The 23675-nt window shown below is 44.1% G+C and overlaps 1 protein-coding gene across 8 annotated transcripts; it reads right to left on the bottom strand.

Annotated features, from left to right (window-relative positions):
* Nucleotides 1-84: 84 nt before the first annotated feature.
* On the bottom strand, nt 85-23423 carry usp47 (ubiquitin specific peptidase 47). Of its 8 annotated transcripts, none has more exons than XM_046346039.1 (30): nt 23147-23423; nt 19809-19868; nt 17721-17915; nt 16953-17066; nt 16649-16802; nt 14765-14861; nt 14509-14654; nt 14216-14295; nt 13887-13907; nt 11806-11955; nt 11462-11557; nt 11160-11312; nt 10736-10912; nt 10452-10583; nt 10204-10280; nt 9750-9805; nt 9433-9545; nt 9210-9317; nt 8764-8971; nt 8547-8662; nt 8267-8386; nt 7329-8127; nt 4016-4191; nt 3753-3833; nt 3449-3564; nt 2807-2925; nt 2350-2480; nt 1999-2046; nt 1750-1880; nt 85-1655 (listed from the first exon to the last, which is right to left on the bottom strand). In XM_046346039.1, the coding sequence occupies exons 1-30, from the start codon at nt 23189-23191 to the stop codon at nt 1481-1483; spliced, it is 4194 nt and encodes a 1397-aa protein (XP_046201995.1). In that variant the 5' UTR covers nt 23192-23423; the 3' UTR covers nt 85-1480. The 8 variants fall into 8 exon arrangements, with proteins under 8 accessions (XP_046201995.1, XP_046201998.1, XP_046201996.1 ...); XM_046346042.1 differs by having other exon boundaries at nt 10754-10912; XM_046346040.1 differs by having other exon boundaries at nt 13887-13904.
* Nucleotides 23424-23675: the final 252 nt, after the last annotated feature.

Raw genomic sequence — 23675 nt, 5'->3', positions numbered from 1 at the left:
GTATACCATGTTCAATACATATAAATGCAGCATTGGTAAAGTGGGGAATCAAAATACTTAATTTACAATAACAGAATACTGCAGTTATGAAAAAAAAACATTTTAATTTCATTCTAAAATCACCTTAACTATGTTCACACAAGATTTAAACCTCAAAACAAAGAAACAAATTATTTTATTGGCATTTCTACTGTGAACAGCTTGTGGCAGGCAGCATTAGAAGCCCAGAGGAGCTCTGCTGGGCCCTGCAGTGTGGAGACCCAGTCAGCTGGTCCAGTAGGGTCTATGCCCTCTGGTCTCAGTCTATGAGAAGCAGCAGCAGGTATATATTGCCCCCAACCAACTCCCAAAACCACTGAGGGCTCCCGCCCCTCAAGCAATCAGCATGCACGTGGCCTCGACAGACACGCACACCATTCACATCGTGCAGAAATAAAAACGACAGAGGAAATAAACATGTTTCTAAATTAACATAAGGTTAAATACAGACAAAATGTTTTTAATGTGTGCCAGAGGTCGCTCACAATAACATCAAAATAATTTACATTGAACAAAATGATGAGCGCCTTAACGTAGTCTACTTGGTGGTCTAGTTGCCATTTCCTTGGTAATTGGAAGACTAACACATATCAGTGAATCAGGAGGAAATGGCAGAGGCAGTGCTCCTATAAAGAGAAGTGGGTGGAGCAACAGTAAGAGGAGTTTCCACAGTGATGCACACTGTGGCATTCTGGGAAAACAGCATAAACGTCAGCAAATTTAAAAAATGACCACTTTATAGAATCAGAGATACAGAGGTCATTCAAATGTTGAGTGTGAACGTATCAATTTGCCAAAGACGATAAACTGCAGTTTGGATTAAAGAAGACAAAGAAACTGGAAGAAAACTGAAAGTGAGTTTGTTGTTGTAGATACTCTTGGCTTTATACTCACAGTCTCTAAAGTGGGTGGGTGGGACGAGCATCGCTCTAGCCTGATACAATTTCAAATGTGGAGAATTTGAACCAGGTACATGTTCACAGATGGGTCAGGTAGTCTCTTGCTAGTCTGCATAACAGAGGGGGAGAGCGAGAAACCAAGTGCTAGAGGGAGATGAGGAGAAATAAAGTGTCGCAGAGAAGAGAGGAAACAGAAAGACATTTCTTTCCCTCTGGCTACACAGCTCTACTCTGATCGTGCACCCATGTCTGGAACATTTCCATTAAATTGATTTGTCGGTATGGTATTTAAAAACAAAAATTGAATAGCTTTTGCACTTCCCTTTAAACTTCACAGTACAATAAACTATAGTGCACAATATGATTTCTGAGCCACTCTTTCCCCTAGAGCTCAGATGGGAGGATGAAAGAGGGCGTGTGAAACGCACCGCTCTGGTGACGTCGTCGAGTCAACGTGGGGCCCCACGCCAGACAGGGTCCCCTGGCCGGGCCAAGCTACACTGCGGCAGGCAGGCAGGCCAGCCAGCTAACTGGGACGGGCCTCAGTCCTGCCCCGGGTCCTTGACCGGGCCCCCATCCAGGTAGATCTTAAGGGCCTTCTCCTTACGAGGTGAGTAACTGACCCGGTGGCCAGTCTTCAGCAGCCGGCTGCTCTCCTTCTTCATCAGCTCATTGCGTTCATCTTCCGACTGTTCCATAGGCTCCTCTGTGCTGTCCCTGAAACACCAGAGCACAAGCTGTGAGACTTTCTGCAGAATATACCTATATTGAACCAAATATCTGCAGTTTTCCCTGAACATGAGGGGTTTACCTGTAGAAGACCACAGCACCATCATCACAGATGTACAGAGGCCACACATTCAGAGTGGACACTTTAGGGTTCCAGTCCAGATCCTGATGGATCTCCAAAACCGAGATATCACAAGGAAATGTTCCACGCCCCTGCAGGAGACAATCAGGACGCCAGTCAGTAAACTGGGAAACATTTCAGGAAATTAAGTGGAGTGAATCAATGCAAGAGCAAAAAATAAATCCTTAGTGTCAAAAACGGTTTACCTACCTTGGCAAACTCCAGGTTTTCAAGAGGAATACCACTTATTTCACTGAGCTGGAGAGAGAGAATTGATGTCACAAATGGCCTTTTAATATTAATTTAGCATGCCCTATAATTTACCTTGCAACATCTACTTATGCATCTCAAGGTCTAGAGGCTGATGTTATATACTGTGATGTGAAAAGTTACAGTGCATCTCACTACTCCCAAGTGGTGCATCAGACCCAGTGATGTTGCTGGGAGCAGCACTTAGTGGGTAAGACAATCCCAGTGCTGCCTTGCAAGCCAGCGTGTCTGTGGCCTCAGACATGGACAAGGCCTGGCACCGACATTCAGTATGTGAATACACACACACACCTTTTCCTTGAGTTCCTCCACACTGCTGCTCTCCAGAACCACTTCCTGGAAGGGCTCCAGCTTCATCTGGGCGGGGGTCCAGCGGCGGGTGAGCACAGCCAGCTGGGACATGGACTTCATCTTCTCCGGTCCTGGAAAGGGGCAGGAGAGGAGGGTTGGGGCTGGCTGAGCACACACACCCACTGTCTCCGTCTGCCTCTCTTTCGCTCTCTCACAAGTGATACTCATTCAGAGGAGAGACAATTCAGCTCTACAGGTTTTTTTCCCCCCTTTTACCAAAGTAATTATGTTAAATCTTCCTCTAAAACCATTTTTACGTGACCTAATATAGGCGTTTGATATAAAAGCAGTGCTATATTTGAGTGTAAGTTTGTCTCTATCCAGGCTATGATGACCATGAGGCAATTTACAAATTGCTCTGAAGAGAGTAGTCGAAACAATAGCAAACCAGTATTACCATCTAGAACCTCCAGAAAGACCTCCCAGTTACTGGAGATGTTGATGTCCTCCTCGTAGACGTGGTAGTCCAGAAACACTGTCCCTGGGTTCTTCCACGTCTTCTTCCTGAGACGGAACCTGACCCCACACACAATTAGGATTCAACAACACTTCTAGCAATAAGCATCAGCTGTGAGTCAGTGCTTTAAAAGGTCACTCACAGTACCCATCCATAAGAGAACAAAGGTGACCATGATATTTTGAAGTGAGAGGATCTGCAGCAGGTAGCCTAATGGTTAAGAGCATTTGGCCAGTAACCGAAAGGTCACTGGTTTGAATCCCCGCGCTGACTAGGTGAAAAATCTGTTGATGTGCCTTTGAGCAAGGCACTTACGCCTGGTAAATTACTATAGACTTTGACATTCTGATTGTATCACCACAAAGACAACTGTGGAACCTTTTACAGTCAAGTAGTCGGTGCCAACAAATGCTTTCATAAGAAAATATGTAGGGAAGGGATTGAAGTGTATAATATTTGATGTATGGTTGGATGTGTGCCCATACATTCATGTGCATTAGATTGTGTACATAGATCATCTTAGATATGCAGATTAGAGTTACTTGACTGTACATGTTTTTAAGTGTGTAAGGTGGAACCCACTTGTCGATGTTGAGGTCCAGCTTGCATTGGTCTTTCAGCTGAGGCATTAGCTCCTCTTTGGACTGTTTCACAGTCATGCCCTTAGCAAACACTGTGTCTACGAGGAACTTACAGGGCTGGGGAGGAGAGACACAAACACACTTAAGCATGAAACACAATGACATATACAACTGTCACATAATACACCCTGGTGACAAATCCATCAGTGACACACCTACAGGCTGCTGTTAAGTGAGGAAATTGCACAACACCGAATAAAATCACTTCTGTGTCTGAAGAAACATCAGCACATCCCGGTCCTTACCTCTGCATCATTCACTAGTAGCTGGTACACTTTCACCCGATACTCGCCCTTCTTCAGTGCTCTGCCTAATCGAATGGTTACCTGTAAGAAGACCAAGAGAAGCGTCATGGATCAGATATATACATATATCTACATATCTATATATAGATATGTTTATAGATAGCTATATATATATATAATCTTTTTTTACAAACACACACACCATTATCTTTTGAGAAGAGTCATGATGTTTTGAAAGGGGCAGATAGTGAGACGCTACGGACCTTGTTGTCGTCAGAGAAGGAGGAGAGGGTCTCGTTGAGCCGTACACTCTCAAACTCCTGGTTGTTGGCGTAGACGCGGAACACTTTGAACTGGGTAGAGGTGACCCCCACGAAAGGTTCCAGGTTCTGTTTGAATGCTGACAGAGTTATCCTCTTATCCACGTGGACCAGTACACCTGACAGGCAAACAGCACCAAAACATACGTTTCAATTAGTTGGAACAAACTAATCATAAAACAGTAATTAAATACTACATGTGGATTTTGTTCTAAGAGCATCTAAACCAGTGTTTCTTAACCCCCAAGGTGTTGCTCACCGGTCTGTCAGATAACTGACGTGAGTGCTTATCTTAAATGAACCCATTCACATTTAATCATTTAAATGAAATAAAAACCTTAAAAAATGACTTCAGCATATGCATTTTGAAATACACTTCAAAATTAAAATGTTTAAAAGCATATAGTATTGATATTTAAGCAGAAATACATGATTCATGACTCAACTCAATTTTGTTTGTGAACTACAGCCGTTTCTGTATCAAACTATATTTATTCTTTGGACAAGTGTTGCTGTTTCTTTGTTGTCAACACCCACCACCTAGAGTATATACAATGCACGCTGATTTAATGGAGATTGGAGAGTCATTGTACAGCGTTCTCCCGCTCTCAGATCTTAAACTTCAAATCTTATTTTACAGCGCAAGCCAATCCAATGTAAGTCAATGGAGAGTGAGGCCTGCTACAACATTCTCCCTCTCTCTCACAAGCAGGGGGGGACACATACCACAGACATACACACATGCAGGTGTGCATGGATGTCTCATGGTAGGGTGGGGTACGGAAACTGTGTAATCTTTGAGCACTTTCTGACCTCTTTTACCATGGACAAACATGTATGGAAGGTGTCCTTCAAATCAAAATGGTGCTGTAAAAAAAAGTTAAATTCATATGAACGACCCACACTTATTTACAAAATAACAATTTTACAGTTCCCACAAACTAAACTTTCAAATAAAGCAGTTAGGACATCAGACTAAACAAGATTAGCTTCAAAGACCTGCATTTGTAAATACATTTAGAACAGTTGGACTTTCCCACCAGCTGTTTGAGCGGGCGCATGGGTGTCCAAGCGTGTGAATGTCTGTGGTGTGTACACATGTGAGATTGTAAGAGAAAGAGAGAGGGGTGCGTAACTTGAGTGGGTTGAGTCACTGACGTGATCTTCCTGTCCGGGTCTTTGTGGGCTATACTCGGCCTTGTCTCAGGATGGTAAGTTGGTGGTTGAAGATATCCCTCTAGTGGTGTGTGGGCTGTGCTTTGGCAAAGTGGGTCGGGTTATATCCTGCCCGTTTGGCCCTGTCCGGGGGTATCGTCGGACGAGGCCACAGTTCCGCCCACAACCGTAAGGCTCTCCAGAGGGAGTGAGGTCTGCACAACGCATCACCGGGGGCAAACTACCTTCCCTCCAGGACACCTACACCACCCGATGTCACAGGAAGGCCATAAAGATCATCAAGGACAACAACCACCCGAGCCACTGCCTGTTCACCCCGCTATCGTCCAGCAGGCGAGGTCAGTACAGGTGCATCAAAGCTGGGACCGAGAGACTGAAAAACAGCTTCTATCTCAAGGCCATCAGACTGTTAAAACAGCCACCACTAACATTGAGTGGCTGCTGCAACACACTGACTCAACTCCAGCCACTTTAATAATGGGAATTGATGTAAAATAGATCACTAGCCACTTTAAACAATGCTACTTAATATAATGTTTACATACCCTACATTATTTATCTCATATGTATACATATATACTGTACTCTATATCATCTACTGCATCTTTATGTAATACATGTATCACTAGCCACTAAACTATGCCACTTTGTTTACATACTCATCTCATATGTATATACTGTACTCGATACCATCAACTGCATCTTGCCTATGCCGCTCTGTACCATCACTCATTCATACATCTTTATGTACATATTATTTATCCCTTTACACTTGTGTATAAGGTAGTAGTTTTGGAATTGTTAGCTAGATTACTCGTTGGTTATTACTGCATTGTCGGAACTAGAAGCACAAGCATTTCGCTACACTCGCATTAACATCTGCTAACCATGTGTATGTGACAAATAAAATTTGATTTGTCTCCCGACCCCTCCTTTCTCAGCCTCCAATATTTATGCTGCAGTAGTTTGTGTCGGGGGGGCTGTGGTCAGTCTGTTATATCTGGAGTTTTTCTCCTGTTCTATCCTGTGTGAATATAAGTATGCTCTCTCTAATTCTCTCTTTCGGAGGACCTGAGCCCTAGGACCATGCCTGAGGACTATCTGGCCTGATGATTTCTTGCTGTCCCCAGTCCACCTGGCCGTGCTGCTGAGCCAGTTCAACTGTTCTGCCTGCTGCTATGGAACCCTGACCTGTTCACCGGACGTACTACCTGTCCCAGACCTGCTGTTTTCAACTCTCTAGAGACAGCAGGAGCGGTAGAGATACTCTGAATGATCGGCTATGAAAAGCCAACTGTCATTTACTCCTGAGGTGCTGACCTGTTGCACCCTCGACAACTACTGTGATTATTATTATTATTTGATTCTGCTGGTCATCTATGAACATTTGAACATCTTGGCCATGTTCTGTTATAATCTCCACCCGGCACAGCCAGAAGAGGACTGGCCACCCCACATAGCCTGGTTCCTCTCTAGGTTTCTTCCTAGGTTTGGCCTTTCTAGGGAGTTTTTCCTAGCCACTGTGCTTCTACACCTGCATTGCTTGCTGTTTGGGGTTTTAGGCTGGGTTTCTGTACAGCACTTTGTGACATCAGCTGATGTAAGAAGGGCTTAATAAATACATTTGATTGATTGATTGAATGTTGTAGCAGGCCTCACTCTCCATTGACCTTCATTGGATTTGCTTATAATCTAGGACTGAGTGGATTTCTTTAGATAGAGATATCTCCTACACACATTATATATACCAACAAATATTAAGATTTGATCATTTGAACATGTATTTACAGGACTTGATTAATGAATTGTGTAAAAACCAGTAACCCCATTTGTCCAAAGATTAAATATAGTACAATATCAAAAACTCACATTGTAGACAAACTCTTCATATATGTCCATCAGTAAACTCAGATAACATGTCTACCAAAGGGAATTATACATTTCCATTAGAGATATGAATGGGTTAGGGGAGGGAGACCATAGTTTCCCGAGCCCCATTACAGAAAAGGTTGAGAAACACTTTGTGCAATCAAAATCACTGCTGAGTACAGAATCATCATCATACAGAGAGAAGACGTACATTTCTGGCCTCCTTCCCCAGAGCCGTCCTCCTGTGCATATGGTTCTGCTCTGAAGTAGAGGTAATAGGATTCTGCCTTGCTCTTCCCGTTCTCGTCATACTCGCTGTCCGTGCCACTGTCCTCCTCGGCTGTGTCCCACGTCTCTTTCTTGCCCTCGTTGGCCTTGGAGCGGCGGCTGCTGGTGATGCTGTGTGAGTCCAGGCCGTTGGCCAGCTGAATGGGGCCGCTGTCGGCGTTGCACAGCGTGTCACTGCTGTGGCTGGAGCTCAGGATGTCACTGTCCACTGAGCTCGTGCTGCGGTCGTTGTTCACCTCAGAGTCTGAGCGCTCCTCCCCAGGGAACTGGGTTTCTGGGTCAGAGTAGGCCACCCCGCCGCCGGCCGCCCGGATCCGGTTCTCCAGCTCTCGGTTGTCGACTGCAACAACAGCAGATATGGAGGAGGAGTCTGGTTCCTGAGAGGGTGAGGGGGTCTCGATGTGCTCGAAGTCACTGGTGTCTGAGGTCTTCTGGCTGTCACTGGTGCTGGAGCACTGCTGCTGCTGGAGGGACAGGTTCTTCAGCTTCTCTGTGCTCTCCTCCAGGATGGCCTCTACGGAATTCCTGTTGCCCTTTGACCCCTCAGAGAACTCAGTTTCGCCACCAACTTTTTGGCAAATAGTTCGGTTGGTGCCGGGGGATTGCACAGGCAGCGAGACAAACAGGCGGATTGTGTTCCCATGGCGATCCAGCAGTTTCCACAAGAGGGAATCAGTGAAGGTGACCTGGTGATCTGGGGATTCAGAGCTTTCCACAAAAACCTAAGAGAAACCAGAGAATGGACAAATTAGATTTCTGTTACATCAGAGATCAAAGCACTGCTGAAAAATGTTTACAGATACACAACATTAAACACAGCAGACCCAAGCTGGAAAGGACAATAATAAAGTGGAGTGCGACCTTGTTGCTCCTGAAGAAACCCTCTGCTTTCAGTGTCTTGTTGGGCACGTAGAGAAGCCGAAGGTCATTATAGCAGCGCTCCAGGACGACACGCATGGTTTCGGCTGAGAGCTCTGTGGCCTTTCAACAATACAATACACACACCGGAGAGATAATTCACCACAGATCCCAAAACAAATACGGGCAGATTTTATGGTTTTACAAGTATAGGCTATCAGGCTGGATTAGACTGTATTAGATATAAATGAAGAATTAAAGAGGAGTGTCTGAACTAACTTACCTGTGCAATGAGCTGCTTGAACTCAGTGATTGACTGGTTTAGATAGGCCCTGATGCTGACGGGAGGGGCGATAGTGTCCGTCTTCAGATCCACCACGTGAACCTTCACCATCACCTCTACAGAGACACACACACACACACACAACTCACTTCTGAAAAGGCTAAAAGAGTTGCTAGTTATAGTATTATATTTTAAGTCTTGAATGTGTTTTACTGACCTCCAGGTTTGTATGGCTGGAAGACTTGTTCAGCTCTGCGGGTCTCCAGCAGAAGGTCAAACATGTAGGACGACTTGACCCCGCCCAGCAGCAGCCCCATGGGGGTGTCGTCCTCGCCCTCGTACGAACGCTCCAGGTACTCATGGAACTCATCGTACTTGACCAGGCGACAGCAGTCCAGCGGGACCACCCCATCCAGTTCCATGAGCTAGGGGGCAGAATGGGTGGCCAAAGACACACACACGCATCCAATTGCTAATAGACACATAAGAGAATGTTTTGAGGCTTCTCTTGGCCATTGCGACCCCCATTTTAATCTTAGAACCATGTCTATCCTTGGACCACTCTCTATTCTGACACCGACCTCTGGCTGGTATGCACTGCAGCTGCTGAGTGAGATTAGCTTTCAATGCTTTCCTCCGCGTCTAGCTTCCACTCTGACGTACCTTGTAGGCCATCTCTGTTGCCTCTCTGAGCGTCTTGTCCTTGTGCACTTCCAGCTTGTTCTCCATCATAGTCATCATCTTCACCGGATGCATGCAGAACAGCTTGATCTGACAGAGAAATACAGAGCAATTAACAACAATTACAACCCCTGTGAAAACCAACAGAACATTCAGTCAAATGACCGACACCGTTGCCCATGGAAAAGTCCACAGGAGGATGTACCTTGCAGGTATTGCGCTCGATCTCCCTCTGTCTTTTCTCCTGCTCCTCAGACTCCTTCTCCCTCTGGACCAGATGCTTTATGTGCTCAGGGAAGTCCTCACAATCCAGATACTCTGCAGTGGTAACAACACGGCCCATCAGTCAAGAGATCACCATAACTAACTGGGGGTCCAAGTCATTGAGAGAGACTTGGAAAGTAGAACCTACTAGGATTGTTATACCCACATATGTAACTTAATACAGTTTAACAGTCATTTTAGACATTTAAAAAGCAAACTTGATAATGGAACTAGACTTGATTAATAGGTTTCCCTTACTTGCATTCCTTGTGGGGTCTTTCAACCTATAAATCAGCATATACGCATTTGTAGAGCTGTTGGAACAGAAAAACATCTTATTAAATGCAAATGGAGAAAAGGAAAATGAGTAGCCAAATAGAGTTCCATCTTCCTTTCCAAACACATGAAAGAACAGTGCATTACGTAAAAGCTCAGTTATCAACAGGGCTTTGTCCTAGCCTGAATAACCACCCTCTTGTTTTTCTCCCAGGGAGACTTCAATAAAATGTAGCCCCGGTTCATCCCTATTAAGCTTCCTCTAGTGTGTGAAGTGAACAGATACTGGTAATGTTCTGGCCATGTAGGCATGCATTAGTAGGTACATACAATGAGATTGTAAGAGGGGAGAGCCAGGCGTGGGAGTGAGATGTGTTCGGGGAAATATTGATTTCAGATCAATCCAGAGATTGACAGAGACAGGAGCTCCACTGACCTGGCAAAGGCACTGGAGTAATAGCCTCTGCTCCCCGAGGACCCTCCATATGTTTTCCTGATGTCTTCCTGGGTGATCTATAGAAGGACACACACACAGGACAACCACCATTGTGTTTCTGACAAATGTCAATAGAATATTACAATAACAGGCATCAATTTCTTAAGTCTATTTAAAGCGTAGGTCGAGTTGTTTTGTCTAGTATTACATGCATAGTAAACATAAGTTATTTGAAGACTGAGAATAACCTTGCTGACGTGCTGGTCGTTGAAACTGTACCACTGGCCATCGCTGAAGGACTTAATGCAGGCATAGTAGTGGCCACCTGCAGCGCTGCCCGAATGGACCATGACCGAGAACAGCTCAAAGGTCAATGAACTCTGGAGACGAGACAGGGGCAGGAGAGACAATTAGCTAACAATTAAATCTAATGACAGCAGATTGCAGTACATGCAAACAGACCAGGATGGGCTATAAAACACAGGGAGTACGGGTGCTAGAATGTAAGGACGGTTTGTGTGGTATTACATACAGTGTTGAGGCTGGGTACCTTTGGCTTCAGGACCCTCTCAGTACTGCTGGCGCTGTCCAGGCAGATTCCCTCATCAACACCGTCGTCTGCCGAGAAGTCGTTGCACATCTGGTCACTGTGGCAACTGCCTTCATTCTCTGCCCCGCTGTCAGTGCAGCTCTCCGTTTGAGGAGATTTCTATGAGAGCGGGCATTGATCAAAAACAAAGAGCGGGATGGAAAGAGAGAGAAAGCAGACAGAGTTTAGGTATCAGTTACACTCATGAATTAATGATGACATTGAAATGACTAATACATGAAACATAATCGAAAATCTAATTTGAGTGGACCTGAACGCCTGGCACTATTCCACCCCGGGCCTGATATCATTATTCTATCTAGACTATAAAACACATAGGAGGCCACACTGGGCTGGTGTGTCTCACCTCATCCTCCACATCAATGAAAGGACCCATGTCCAGCTCCTCAGGGAAGGACATGCGGTCGTTGAGTTTGATGCGGTGCATAGTGGTGTAGTCAAAGTCAAAACGCTTCAGCTGCAAAGTCAACAGGTAGGGAAAGTGCAGAAACCTAAGTCCCTGTGGAGGGAGGGCAAAGCGCATGGGTCAGAACACAAATGGCCAGACCAGTGACGACCATCACTCAACATCCTCCCCAATCAGTTCTCCCATGACCCAAAGGGAAGTGTGGTCTTAACATCAACAAGATCACTAGTCTGTATACTCACCTTACGGGCATCACATTTTTTCTTGCAACGCTCACAAAAATACTGGTTGGCCCCATCCAGAGTCTCTGGCTGGACGAAGGCCTGCAGAGCCTCCTCCTGTTTCAGTGAGTCACAAAGGCACTGTATCAGTAACAACTCTAACCACATCTACGTCGCATTACACTGTCTTACTATTAAAAGTCTCAGGAAAATGCAGGAGCATACAGCAGGGTCTGGACTTCCGTGTCTGCGTGGTGAACACAAATGACCATCATAGCTTTGATCTCTTCACACACTTGGATTAATACTTCTATAGTCATGAAGAAGGGTAGAGACATAAGAGATGGTGGCAGAGAGACACGCACCACGCTGCCATAAGCCTGGCTGGCCCCAAAGGGTCTGATGACCAGAGGGATGTCCAGGTAGGTGTCGATCCTCCAGCTCTCATAGCCACACTCCAGACAGCGCACATAGTCCTTCAGCTTCCCCTGGTACAGCTGGTTAATCAGGTCAGCCTGAGGGGGGACACAACACCAGGGAGTCAGGCCCGAGCAGTCACAACACTCACATGTATCTCTCAGAACTCTGAAACATGCTCTTCACTGCTCACACAGTACATACTACTCACACAACCTCAACTCCATGCCAGCACAATACTAACGTAAACTCCCCAAAGACAATGACCTGGCTCCTCTCCAAGAGTCAACACATTTCACTAAATATGTGACTGCAACAGCAGGCCCATTACCTGTTAAATGGGGACTTATGCAGTCAGAGACCAATTGGTCCAAGTGTTGGATGTTAATGGTAAACTGGAGATTAGCTGTGGGGTCCCACAGGGGAGCGTCCTTGGTCCACTGCTCTTCCTACTGTACATTAACAATGTGAAATCAGCCTGCTCTTGTAAATTGTTTTTGTACGCGGATGACTCTTCTCAATTGGTTTCCCAAAAGAACAAAGCCTTAGAAGAGATCCTTATTGCAGAATTATTCAATATTACTAAATGGCTTTGACAAACACTCTCTGCATCTTAGAAAAACAGAATTCATCTTATATTCCAGAGTAACGCTTGCAAGGTTCCCTTGTTTTAGTGTCGAAGTGGGAAACTCAGAGGTTACACCAAAAGGTGATAGGTACCGGACCTGTGAGATTATGTTTAACAAAAATAAACCCCAAAATGTCATTCTTAGCTAGACCTCAAAATGGCTTGATATTGACACCCTGAAGAGTCTGGCAGGTAAGCTAGTTCAGTGTCACTGATTATGTGTGCTCATCATGGTTCACCAGCAGCCACAAACATCTAAACAATAATTTAGGAATTAAAAACTTTTGATTCTAAAGAACAAGCCACAGACCAGCTGAAACGAGCTTGTTAGAATTTTATTTTAACTGTACCGGCACTCGTACTCATCTGGGGGTCCAGCATTTTAAGGAGCTAGGCTGGCTGTGTGTGTAAAAATGAATTGTATTAATTGAACTTGGTCTGGTAAGGTCCACAGAATTATCACTGATTCGGTCCTCACATACTTATCCATTTGTTTATTTTGTTAGAGATGCCCACCAGCATAATACCTGTGCCAGAGACTCAAATAATCACATTTTTAAATGTAAGAGTATATCAGGTAAGAACCCTTTTTTATATTCCGCCACTGTTGAGTGGAACTACCACAGCAACAATAACTTCAAATAAAATGTAAAAAGTTGGCTAATGATTTAAAAGTAGAAAACATTTTCATGTCTGTATATCTGGAATGTTTCTACCCTGAATGTACAAAACATTAAAAACATCTGCTCTTTCCCTGACCAGGTGAAAGCTATGATCCCTTATTGATGTCACTTGTGAAATCCACTTCTTCAAAATCAGTGTAGATGAAAGGGAGGAGACCGGTAAAAGAAGGACTTTTAAGCTTTGAGACATGGACTGTGTGTGCACAGAGGGTGTATAGGCAAGACAATAAATGTAAGCGCCGTTGAATGAGGTATGGTACTAGGTGCACAGATTTGTCAAGAACTGCAATGCTGCTGGGTTTTTTTCACACAACAGTTTCTCATGTATATCAAGAATGGTCCACCACCCAAAGGACAGTCAGCCAACTTGACAACTGTGAGAAGCATTAGAGTCAACATGGGCCAGCATCCCTGTGGAACGAGTTTGACAACTTGTAGAGTCCATGACCCGATGAATTGAGGCTGTTCTGAGGGTAAAAGTGGATGCAACTCAATACTAGGAAGGCATTCTTAATATTCTGTACACTCAGTGTATGTCAACACCCCCCCCCCCCCCCCCCAAAAAAAAAAAAAAAAAACATTGGGGACCACAGAAATAAATCTAACTTTATTGTGCAATCCCAATCACGTTTTTTGTATGCATATAATATGTCGTTTGTTATATGACAAAATCAAACAAACAGTTGAAGAAAACAATAATAGAAGTTCAAATAAGTACCGTAAGTGGAGAAAACTGCTGCTGGGGACAGAAATATAGCAAATATCAAAATGGGACTTTGATTAACCACAAAGATAATGCAGAGCATTCTTTACAAATACAGCTAAACGCAGGAGCTCATGTGCACAAGCCTAGTGCTTCTATCCACAGTGAATTAAGTGTATACGGTTTATACCAAACTCCTGAGATCAGAAAAGGCTAACCCTCAGCCTTACTGGCACTTTCTCCCCTTCCTACAGAAGGCCCTTTGATCTGGGCTTGGGGAGGACCCTCATTGGCTCCCTGGATTAGTGTTTAGACAAGTGTCAGGGTTCACTGTTCTTTCATACCTGCTCTGTCTGCTTCCATTTCTGCTCCAGGGCATCAAACATGACCCTACACAGCTCCTGGACGTCATGCTGCTGCCAGGCTGCAAACACAGATACGCAGACACCACAGAAGAGACAAACACACACGGATCAGTTAAGACACAGCGAACTGTGTGACAAAACAAACAGTACCCCTTCCCCACACTCTTCCAGTTCCTTTATCAAAACATCAGAAGAGGTTGAGCCTGGGCCACTCCTGGTTACAGGAGGGTGCCTGGTGGGGGTTGTCTAGAAATAGCAGTGCGACAGCCCACCTTCGCTGCTGTCCCAGCCGAAGCTGCGGGTCACGTCGGTGGTCTCGATGGCCCTCTTCTTACTGGTCTGCAGCAGCAAAAACAACCTCTGTAGCTGGTAAGGGATGCTGGTGACCGGGTCTTCCTCCGACTCCTCAAACTCCCAGCTGGAGGGAACAGTGGACAAGTAGAAAATAGTTTTAGGACAACACTATTCCCATTAAATACAGTTGTTTAGTAAAACAATACAAAGAGCTTCATGAGAACAAGTACTTACTTGTACAGTGCATTTCTGAACTCCGGGGTCATAAACAGAGTTTGTAGAAGGCTGTTCAAATAGCAGGTCATGGCCTGGTTCACCAAACCCACATATCCTGCAGAGGGGGAGAAAGACATTAAATTACATTTTATTTGTCACATGCACCAAATACAACAGGTGTAGACCTTACAGTGGGATGCTGACTCACAAGCCCTTAACCAACAATGCAGATAAGTAAAGAAATAAAACAAATAATTAAAAAGCAGAAGTAAAATAACAATAGTGAGGCTATATACAGGGGGTACTGGTACAGAGTCAATGTGCAGGGGCTACGGTTAGTCGAGGTAATATGTACATGTAGGTAGAGTTAGTGACTGCATAGATAAACAGAGTAGCAGTAGCGTAAGGGTGGGGGTGGGGGGAATGCAAAATAGTCTGGGTAGCCATTTGATTAGCTATTCAGGAGTCATATGGCTTGGGGGTAGAAGCTGTTAAGAAGTATTTTGGACCAAAACTTGGCGCTCCGGTACCAATCGCAGTGGAGTAGCAGAGAGAACAGTCTATGACTAGGGTGGCTGGAGTCTGACCATTTTTAGGGCCTTCCTCTGACACCGCCTGGTACAGAGGTCCTGGATGGCAGGAAGCTTGGCCCCAGTGATATACTGGGCCGTACGCACTACCCTCTGTAGTGCCTTCCGGTAGGAGGCCAAGCAGTTGCCATACCAGGCAGTGATGCAACCAGTCAGGCAGGATGCTCTCCATGGTGCTGCTGTAGAACCCTTTGAGGATCTGAGGACCCATGCCAAATCCTTAGCTTAGTGATGAGCTTTGAGGGCACGTGAATGAATGAAGGTATTGAATGCTGAGCTGTAGTCAATTAATAGCATTCTCACATGTGTTCCTTTTGTCTAGCTGGGGAAGGGCAGTGTGAAGTGCAATAGAGATTGCATCTATGGATCTGCCATCTATGGATCTGCTGAGGTGGTATGCAAATTGGAATGGGTCTAGGGTTTCTGGGATAATAGTGTTGATGTGAGCCATGACCAACCTTTCAAAGCACTTCATGGCTACAGACGTGAGTGCTAAGGGTCGGAAGTCATTTATGTAGGTTACCTTAGTGTTCTTGGGCACAGGGACTATGGTGGTCTGCTTGAAACATGTTGGTATTACAGACTCAGACAGGGAGAGGCTGAAAATGTCAGTGAAGGCACTTGCCAGTTTGTCAGCGCCTGCTCAGAATACACGTCCTGGTAATCAGTCTGGCCCTGCGGCCTTGTGAATGTTGACCTGTTTGAAGGTCTTACATTAGCTGCGGAGAGCGTGAGCACAGTCTTCCAGAACAGCTGATGCTCTCATGCATGTTTCAGTGTTACTTGCCTCGAAGCAAGCATAGAAGTAATTTAGCTCATCTGGTAGGCTTGTGTCACTGGGTAGCTCGCGGCTGTGCTTCCCTTTGTAGTCTAATAGTATGCAAGCCATGCCACATCCGACGAGCATCGGAGCCGGTGTAGTATGATTTAATCTTAGTCCTGAATTGACGCTTTGATGATTCGATGGAGGGCATAGCGGGATTTCTTATAAGCTTCCGGGTTATAATCCCGCTCCTTGATAGCGGCAGTTCTACCCTTTAGCTCAGTGCGGGTTTTGCCTGTAATCAATGGCTTCTAGTTGGGGGTATGTACGTACAGTCACTGTGGGGACGACGTCATCAATGGACTTGTTGATGAAGCCAGTGACTGATATGGCATACCCCTCAATGCCATCGGAAGAATCCTGGAACATATTCCAGTCTGTGCTAGCAAAACAGTCCTGTAGCTTTGCATCTGCTTCATTAAGTGAGTGGTCAGGGGGGTTACGTAAAAGGAAGTGAGGTCAAGTCTATGCTGTTGACAGAGGGTGTACCTGTGTCAGACTTGTTGAGGATGGAGGAGTAGGAGTAGCTGGGGCTGCTGTAGTCGCTGCTGCAGCCCACCGTGCCATCTCTGGGCAGCGGGCCGATGAAGCGCTCCTGGGAGCTGTCATCCAGACCACTGCTGCCCGCTGTCCCCGACTCATCCTACACAAAGGAGAATTAAGCTTCAGCTTATTTGTACCACTAGTCTACCAAGAACAAACTGCATGCAATCCCTCCTCCAAGGAGAATGCCCAAGGCATGCTGGTAGTCATTAAAACCATTAACTTAATTTTATCTTCCCCACTCACTCACCGATGCAATCTGAGGCTGTTCTCCGTCCTTGTCTGTGAGCTGGAGGAAGTTCCTCTTCCCGGGCTCGAACCCAGACTCAGTGAGGGACGTCTCACTGCTGGGATCCAGCGACCCCTAGGGGAGAACAGAAATAAAAAAAACACCCTTCAGTTTGGACAGGCAGGTCTGAGCATGAAAAAATAATTGCAGACGTAAACAAAATAAAACTAGGATTTGAGAGAAAAATATCAGTAGATCCCCACAATACAACCCAACATAATCAACCTGTCAAATCAAATTGGTTCACATTGAATTCAGAACGAGAATCCTCCCCATGTTGATCAGTTAAAAAAGGACCTTTTAGGACCAGCTAGGGGAGCATGCTATGAAGCATCAGTGTTTACCCTTGTAATGTTGGCTGGAGGAGAGGGAGGGAGGAGGAGGATGAGGGGGGGAAGAGTAGCCAGCTATGGAAATAGAGCTTAATCCACTGACCTACTCGTGAGATAACTCCAGCCTCAGATTACTTCAGGGACAGGAAAGAGACTGGCGTACATTCAAACAAAGCCATTTACACCCGATGGGGAGGATCCAAACAGCACCATTTCAAGCCGTTGGTCATTGAGTACAGCTCAGTAGAACAGCTGACATACAGTAAACAGTGTAGCCATGTGTGGAGGAGCAAACAACGACGAACGTGTTGGAGGAGTTTGGTCTATGTAAACCCCCCCAATCAGGATCCAATGAAGGGACCTGGGATCATAACGTTGTCTTAGGACACAGACTCACCATGTCCCCGGTCTTGCCCCATGCCAGGTCAAAGGTGCCGTTCACATAGCTCGCCTTGTGGGCCACATCCTCAAAGAGTTTGGAGAGAGTAGTGGAGGCTGGCAGGTTGAGGGTGAGCCTCTCGTTGACCGTCTTCGCATTGGTAGTGTCCTGGACTATGCACAGCACTCTGGGCTCCTCTGACGCATTCTCTATCTGTAGGATACAGGACACACACAAACACCTTGAGCGCAGATCACACATCTCCATTCAGTTTTCTACTTCATGACAAAATATTAAAACAAAACATTATCAGCAGCTTATTTGCATGCATTCAGGGAGCTGAGCGATTTGACTACAGTCAGTGGTTAGGGCATTCTAATACTCACACATGAATGTCATAACTAGAGGTCGACCGGTTAATCGGAATGGCCGATTAATTAGGGCCGATTTCAAGGTTTCATAACAATCGGAAATCGGTATTATTGGGTGCCGATTTCCAGATTTTTTAAATATATTTTTTTTACACCTTTATTTAACTAGGCAAGTGAGTTAAGAACACATTCTTATTTTCAATGACGGCCTAGGAACAGTGGGTTAACTGCCTTGTTCAGGGGCAGAACGACAGATTTTTACCTTGTCAGCTCGGGGGATCCAATATTGCAACCTTATAGTTAACGAGTCCAACGCAATAACGACCTACCTCTCTCTCGTTACACTCCACAAGGAGACTGCCTGTTACGCGAATGCAGTAAGCCAAGGTAAGTTGCTAGCTAGCATTAAACTTATCTTATAAAAACAATCAATCATAATCACTAGTTAACTACACATGGTTGATGATATTACTAGATATTATCTAGCGTGTCCTGCGTTGCGTATAATCTGACTGAGCATACAAGCATCTAAGTATTGAGCAGTGGTAGGCAGAAGCAGGCGAGTAAACATTCATTCAAACAGCACTTTTGTGCGTTTTGCCAGCAGCTCTTCGTTGTGCATCAAGCATTGCACTGTTTATGACTTCAAGCCTATCAACTCCCGAGATGAAGCTGGTGTAACGAAATGGCTGGCTCTTTAGCGCACGCTAATAGCGTTTCAAACGTCACTCGCTCTGAGCCTGTGGTTGTTTCCCTTGCTCTGCATGGGTAACGCTGCTTCAAGGGTGGCTGTTGTTGTTGTGCTTCTGGTTCGAGCCCAGGGAGGAGCGAGGAGAGGGACGGAAGCTATACTGTTACACTGGCAATACTAAAGTGCCTATAAGAACATGCAATAGTCAAAGGTTAATGAAATGCAAATGGTATAGAGGGAAATAGTCCTATAATTCCTATAATAACTACAACCTAAAACTTCTTACCTGGGAATATTGAAGACGCATGTTAAAAGGAACCACAAGCTTTCATATGTTCTCATGTTCTGAGCAAGGAACTTACACATTAGCTTTCTTACATGGCACATATTGCACTTTCACTTTCTTCTCCAACATTTTGTTTTTACATTATTTAAACCAAATTGAACATGTTTCATTATTTATTTGAGGCTAAATTGATTTTATTGATGTATTATATTAAGTTAAAATAAGTGTTCATTCAGTATTGTTTTAATTGTCATTATTACAAATAAAATAAAAATCATCCGATTAATCGGTATCGGCTGTTTTTGTCCTCCAATAAATCGGTATTGGCATTGAAAAATCATTGTCGGTCGACCTCTAGCTTATTGTGACCTTTAATTGTCCACAATTCTAATCCATGTGTGTGGTGTGTTGACATTTGTCAAATGTTTCCTAATTCAAGAACCTTTTGTATTTTCTTAAAGGATTAAAATGAGTCATCCCCTAAACAAACATTCCTATGGTCAGTTTATTTAACCTACATGCATAGCCTGTGTGTCATGTTGGGCTGGTGTTACTGCCATTTTGGTGAACAAAACTGGCCCTCACTCAATCAGCCCTCTGTTCTAGTTAATATTTTGTTATGGTCTAGGCACAGTGACCAGCTGGTAGTAGGTTGGCTAAACATTCAAGACCGCAAAAAACGGAGGCTCCATGCAGTCATCAACAAACCGAACACAGTAAACTGCACACAGTCACTCCACTCGACTAGGAGGGACTACCTGAGAAAACCTCTTCTTCATCTCATTGAAAATACTCTGCCTGCAACTCCAAAACATACCCTAATGACACATGGGGAGGAGGGGTGAAAAACACATAAAAGATTAAAACAGTGCAAACAGCTGTTACCGAGAAGGGAAACAGTTACGCAACATGCTAGAGTTTCTCTATGTATCCACAAGCACACCGGCTCAGACAAACTAATTTGGAATGGCACGCTTTCAATTCACTTCTAAAGACCACCAGTAATATACTGTAGGTATTATTAAAACCACAGACAGAACAAGTGACCATCCTAAAGTAACTATGTAAAGCTGGTGATCTTGGCAAAATCTGTCAGGCCGATGATACAAACAAGCCGCAGATGTCAACACACACACACACACACACACACACACACACACACACACACACACACACACACACACACACACACACACACACACACACACACACACACACACACACACACGAGTGAATTATCAGATTAGGGTATTTATAATCACAGATAATGTTGCAAGGTGCTGACATGCAGCCGTAGGTTCAACAGAGCCCAGACAATCGCACTACACAGAACAGATATGAGAATCTAGGCTAAGTGACAAACACAGTAGAATTATTACTTATCTAAAACCAGAGTTATTAGTCTGAATTTCGGTTAAATCATTATTGATCCAGTCAGGTGACCCTGAAAAACATCTTCCTGCCAACAGGGCAAATTACAGCAAACAAACACCCTGCATCAGTAGGCCTACAGCAACACTGTTGATGAGCCTTCAGAGGGTGAGAGAACAACCTGGTCTATAGTAACTGGCTGGCAGAAAACCCTGAATTTCAGCAGAACTTCAGTCTCCTTTTCAAGTCAGTCGAGTCTGTAAGATAAACATTGTTCTTCAATCCACATGACAATATGTGAGAAAAAAAAGTGGATCTTTACTTCCTGGTTTTACAGTAGCACCTGAGGTCTAATGACTTCCTGAAACAGATACTGAAACTTTTCTATGCATGTTCTTTCTCAAGAACTGACCATTGCATGAAGGGAAAGTAAGAGAGGGATTGTTAAACGTAACCAGCTTGGGGACTTGGTTTTTAAAAGAACATTTAGGCCTAACGTGAGTTGTCATGGGAATTACATTGCATTAACATGCATTTGCACATCTGACAAACATTTAACATTTCCCTGAAAGAAGAACCATACTAGGGACATTTTATGAAAAGTCTGAAACTTAAGTTTACCAAATCAAGGAAAAACAAACATGACAATGAACGTAAATACAATAGCCCTTACACAGTATTAAATGTCCTGTTATCTCCTAGGAAAGCCTGCTCCCGAAATGGAGCTATGCAAAGGCCACCACCACAGAGGAAATTATATGAGCGTTTGAAGCTAGCTTACACAACCTTCGAGAATAAAATAGACTTGAAGACCTTGTTGTACTTGATGAAACTGGAACAATTTTATAACAATACATCAGTAGGTGTGCATATGCCCAATGCCAGATTGAGAACTAAGTCTTACCCCAGACGCCGAAAACACCCTCCACCCGCTGACTCATCCCACTGCACACAACTTCTGTCAAGCGCTTTAACAGAAGCTAGCAGGTGGCTCTGCAAAGTTTAAACCAACCAGTTCCCTCTGGACAACGCAACAGGCTGGAGCGACTAATGTGAAGCTACTGATTCAAATACTGACTATTGCCTTCATTGGTTGGACAATAAAATATTTTAACTGAGTTTTGGTTATGTCAAAAAAACTATTTCAAGTCGCCTAACCTGTTCCAGTTCAAAATTGAGGCAAATTAAATAAGTTATCTTGCTTAGTTAATGGATAACGAAGCCGATTCTCCATTATTTTACACATGACATCAACTGAAAAATGAGTTCTAGCCATGCTCAAATGCAGAGTGACAGCAGCCCAGGCAGCAATGTGCGTAAGGTTGGAGATTGTCATCAGCATTCGGATGTGGAGCCCTGCATAGAGCTGAAATAATGGGTTCAGCCGCATGACTAGGGATGGAGAGAGGACCGATCGAGGCGTCGCTGAGCACAGTGGCTTGGACCTTCAGCACTGGGAACACTTGATTATTGAGAGAGAGGCTGTCCAGAGCAGATTAAAACTAGAGTAAATTCAATTTTAAAGAAATGTATCATCCTACTGAGGTCAACATTCCAGTCTCAGCCCTAATACCAGCCTAAACAGTGGCTCAACACTCCTTGTCTTTATCCTTGATCTGCAATTATGTTATTTCTCAGCTAGATAGATTCACATTTCTTTATTAATATAAGATTTGGATTGTGTGATGATTATAGTATAATTTTCAAAAGGTTGGTTAATCCATTAACACAATGTCAAATGGCAATGTAATTATTTCTAATTGCAATGAAAGAAGGCAGTTCACTGACTACAGGCCTGGAACTTTTCTACAGCCCCTGGCACGATCGCTCAGCCAAAACAGTGGCCGGATTAGCTACAATAAATCTTCGTGTGGAAATTGTGGATACAAAAACAACCCTATGAAATGTAAATAAGGAGATACTGACACAAAAACGTTTAGATTGTTAACTATTAACAGTTAGACCTAATTGTATGAAGCAAAGGAGGGTATTGTAGTATTACTAGTTAACGTTAGCTAGTTAAATTACACTGAACATATAATATTCACAGCTAACTAATAAAATGTTTGTATAAGATATATCATAGTTAATTAACGTTAGCTATGAAACCAAAATGTAGTCATTTGAGACTGATGTTTAGAAAAATATATAACCAGCTGGCTAGCTCTCGCTAACTGGCTTGCTAACGTTGACAGCAACAAGGACTCCATTGTTTACCCGATCTGAAACTAGCAAGGTAGCTAGTCATCAACAACCTCGTCCAGCTGGCTAGTTTGCCTTTGCTTTGACAAGCTAGCCAGCTACAAGATAACGTTACCAGCACCTCAAAGCAATGTCTAACGACATTATGATAAAGCTAGCCACAAAAAAATACTAGGAAATAATACTCTACAATTTTATTTTTTCCCATGTAGCTAGCACTGTTGTCCACCAGTTTCCTAATTAAACGTTACTACGCCGTTTTGAGCGAAACAATCGGGTTTAAAGCTACAGTAGCTCGCTAAGGTTAGCATGCTAGCAACCTTTGCTAACTAGCTAGATGAAAGCTCACGTTAGTTAGCCAACTCGATCATTGCGGTTTTAAAGCGTCAGTAGATAATGCCACCAACTACTTTTCTGTGCTAACTTCTAAAAAGTTGCTTGTATCATTGACTGTCATAAAGATCATTACTAAGGGCCCGTTGTTGCCAGAACCCCGTTCTGTAACTGGCTATGATAATCTCACCTCTTTCGGTACGAGCTGGTTCTCTTCGCTGGGCACCATTTCCATTTGTGTGACAATTTATACAGCCATCTACCCGAGCTCGATGTCAACAGGAAAACTTTACGACGGTGAACAAAAACATAATGTGTTTTTTCAACCCGAGGGTCTGTACAACTAAACTGAAACTAATAAAAACTTGTATGAAACTGATATAGGATAGTTTCTGTTACACCACCTAAGCACAAACACACAGCTATCAATGGGGAGGAAATGGACAGCCTTCAGTTTCCCGAGATTCCAGAGAGGGTATGATCGTCACATCCTTAAACATCTCTGATGTTACTGATAACCTACGGACTTAGAGCAAGTCTGTAGGGAATGTATGTACAGGTAACTGCCAAAATTAAAGCAAACACTTGAGTAAATTAGTGATATAATGTATATTGAAGGGAGGTGCTTCCACACAGATTTGGTTCCTGATTTAAACTCCCCGTCATGCTTAGGGTAATGCATAAAAATGCTGGGCAGGCCATTATTTTGGCTGCCATGG

The sequence above is a fragment of the Oncorhynchus gorbuscha genome, linkage group LG04 (genome assembly GCF_021184085.1).
Source record: "Oncorhynchus gorbuscha isolate QuinsamMale2020 ecotype Even-year linkage group LG04, OgorEven_v1.0, whole genome shotgun sequence".
NCBI lineage: Eukaryota > Metazoa > Chordata > Actinopteri > Salmoniformes > Salmonidae > Oncorhynchus > Oncorhynchus gorbuscha.
The sequence above is the reverse complement of the archived record's forward strand: the minus strand, read 5'-3'. Positions and strand labels throughout refer to the sequence as shown.

Bases quoted from the DNA above. Each gene is read 5' to 3' on its own strand.
- usp47 (XM_046346039.1), bottom strand. From the start codon at position 23,191: ATGGAAATGGTGCCCAGCGAAGAGAACCAGCTCGTACCGAAAGAG. The intron at 14,862-16,648 runs GTACACCCTCTG...CCCCCTCTGCAG, and splicing joins CCTCAACAAGTCTGACACAG to GATATGTGGGTTTGGTGAAC. The intron at 8,387-8,546 runs GTAAGTTAGTTC...TATTGTTGAAAG, and splicing joins TCAAGCAGCTCATTGCACAG to GCCACAGAGCTCTCAGCCGA.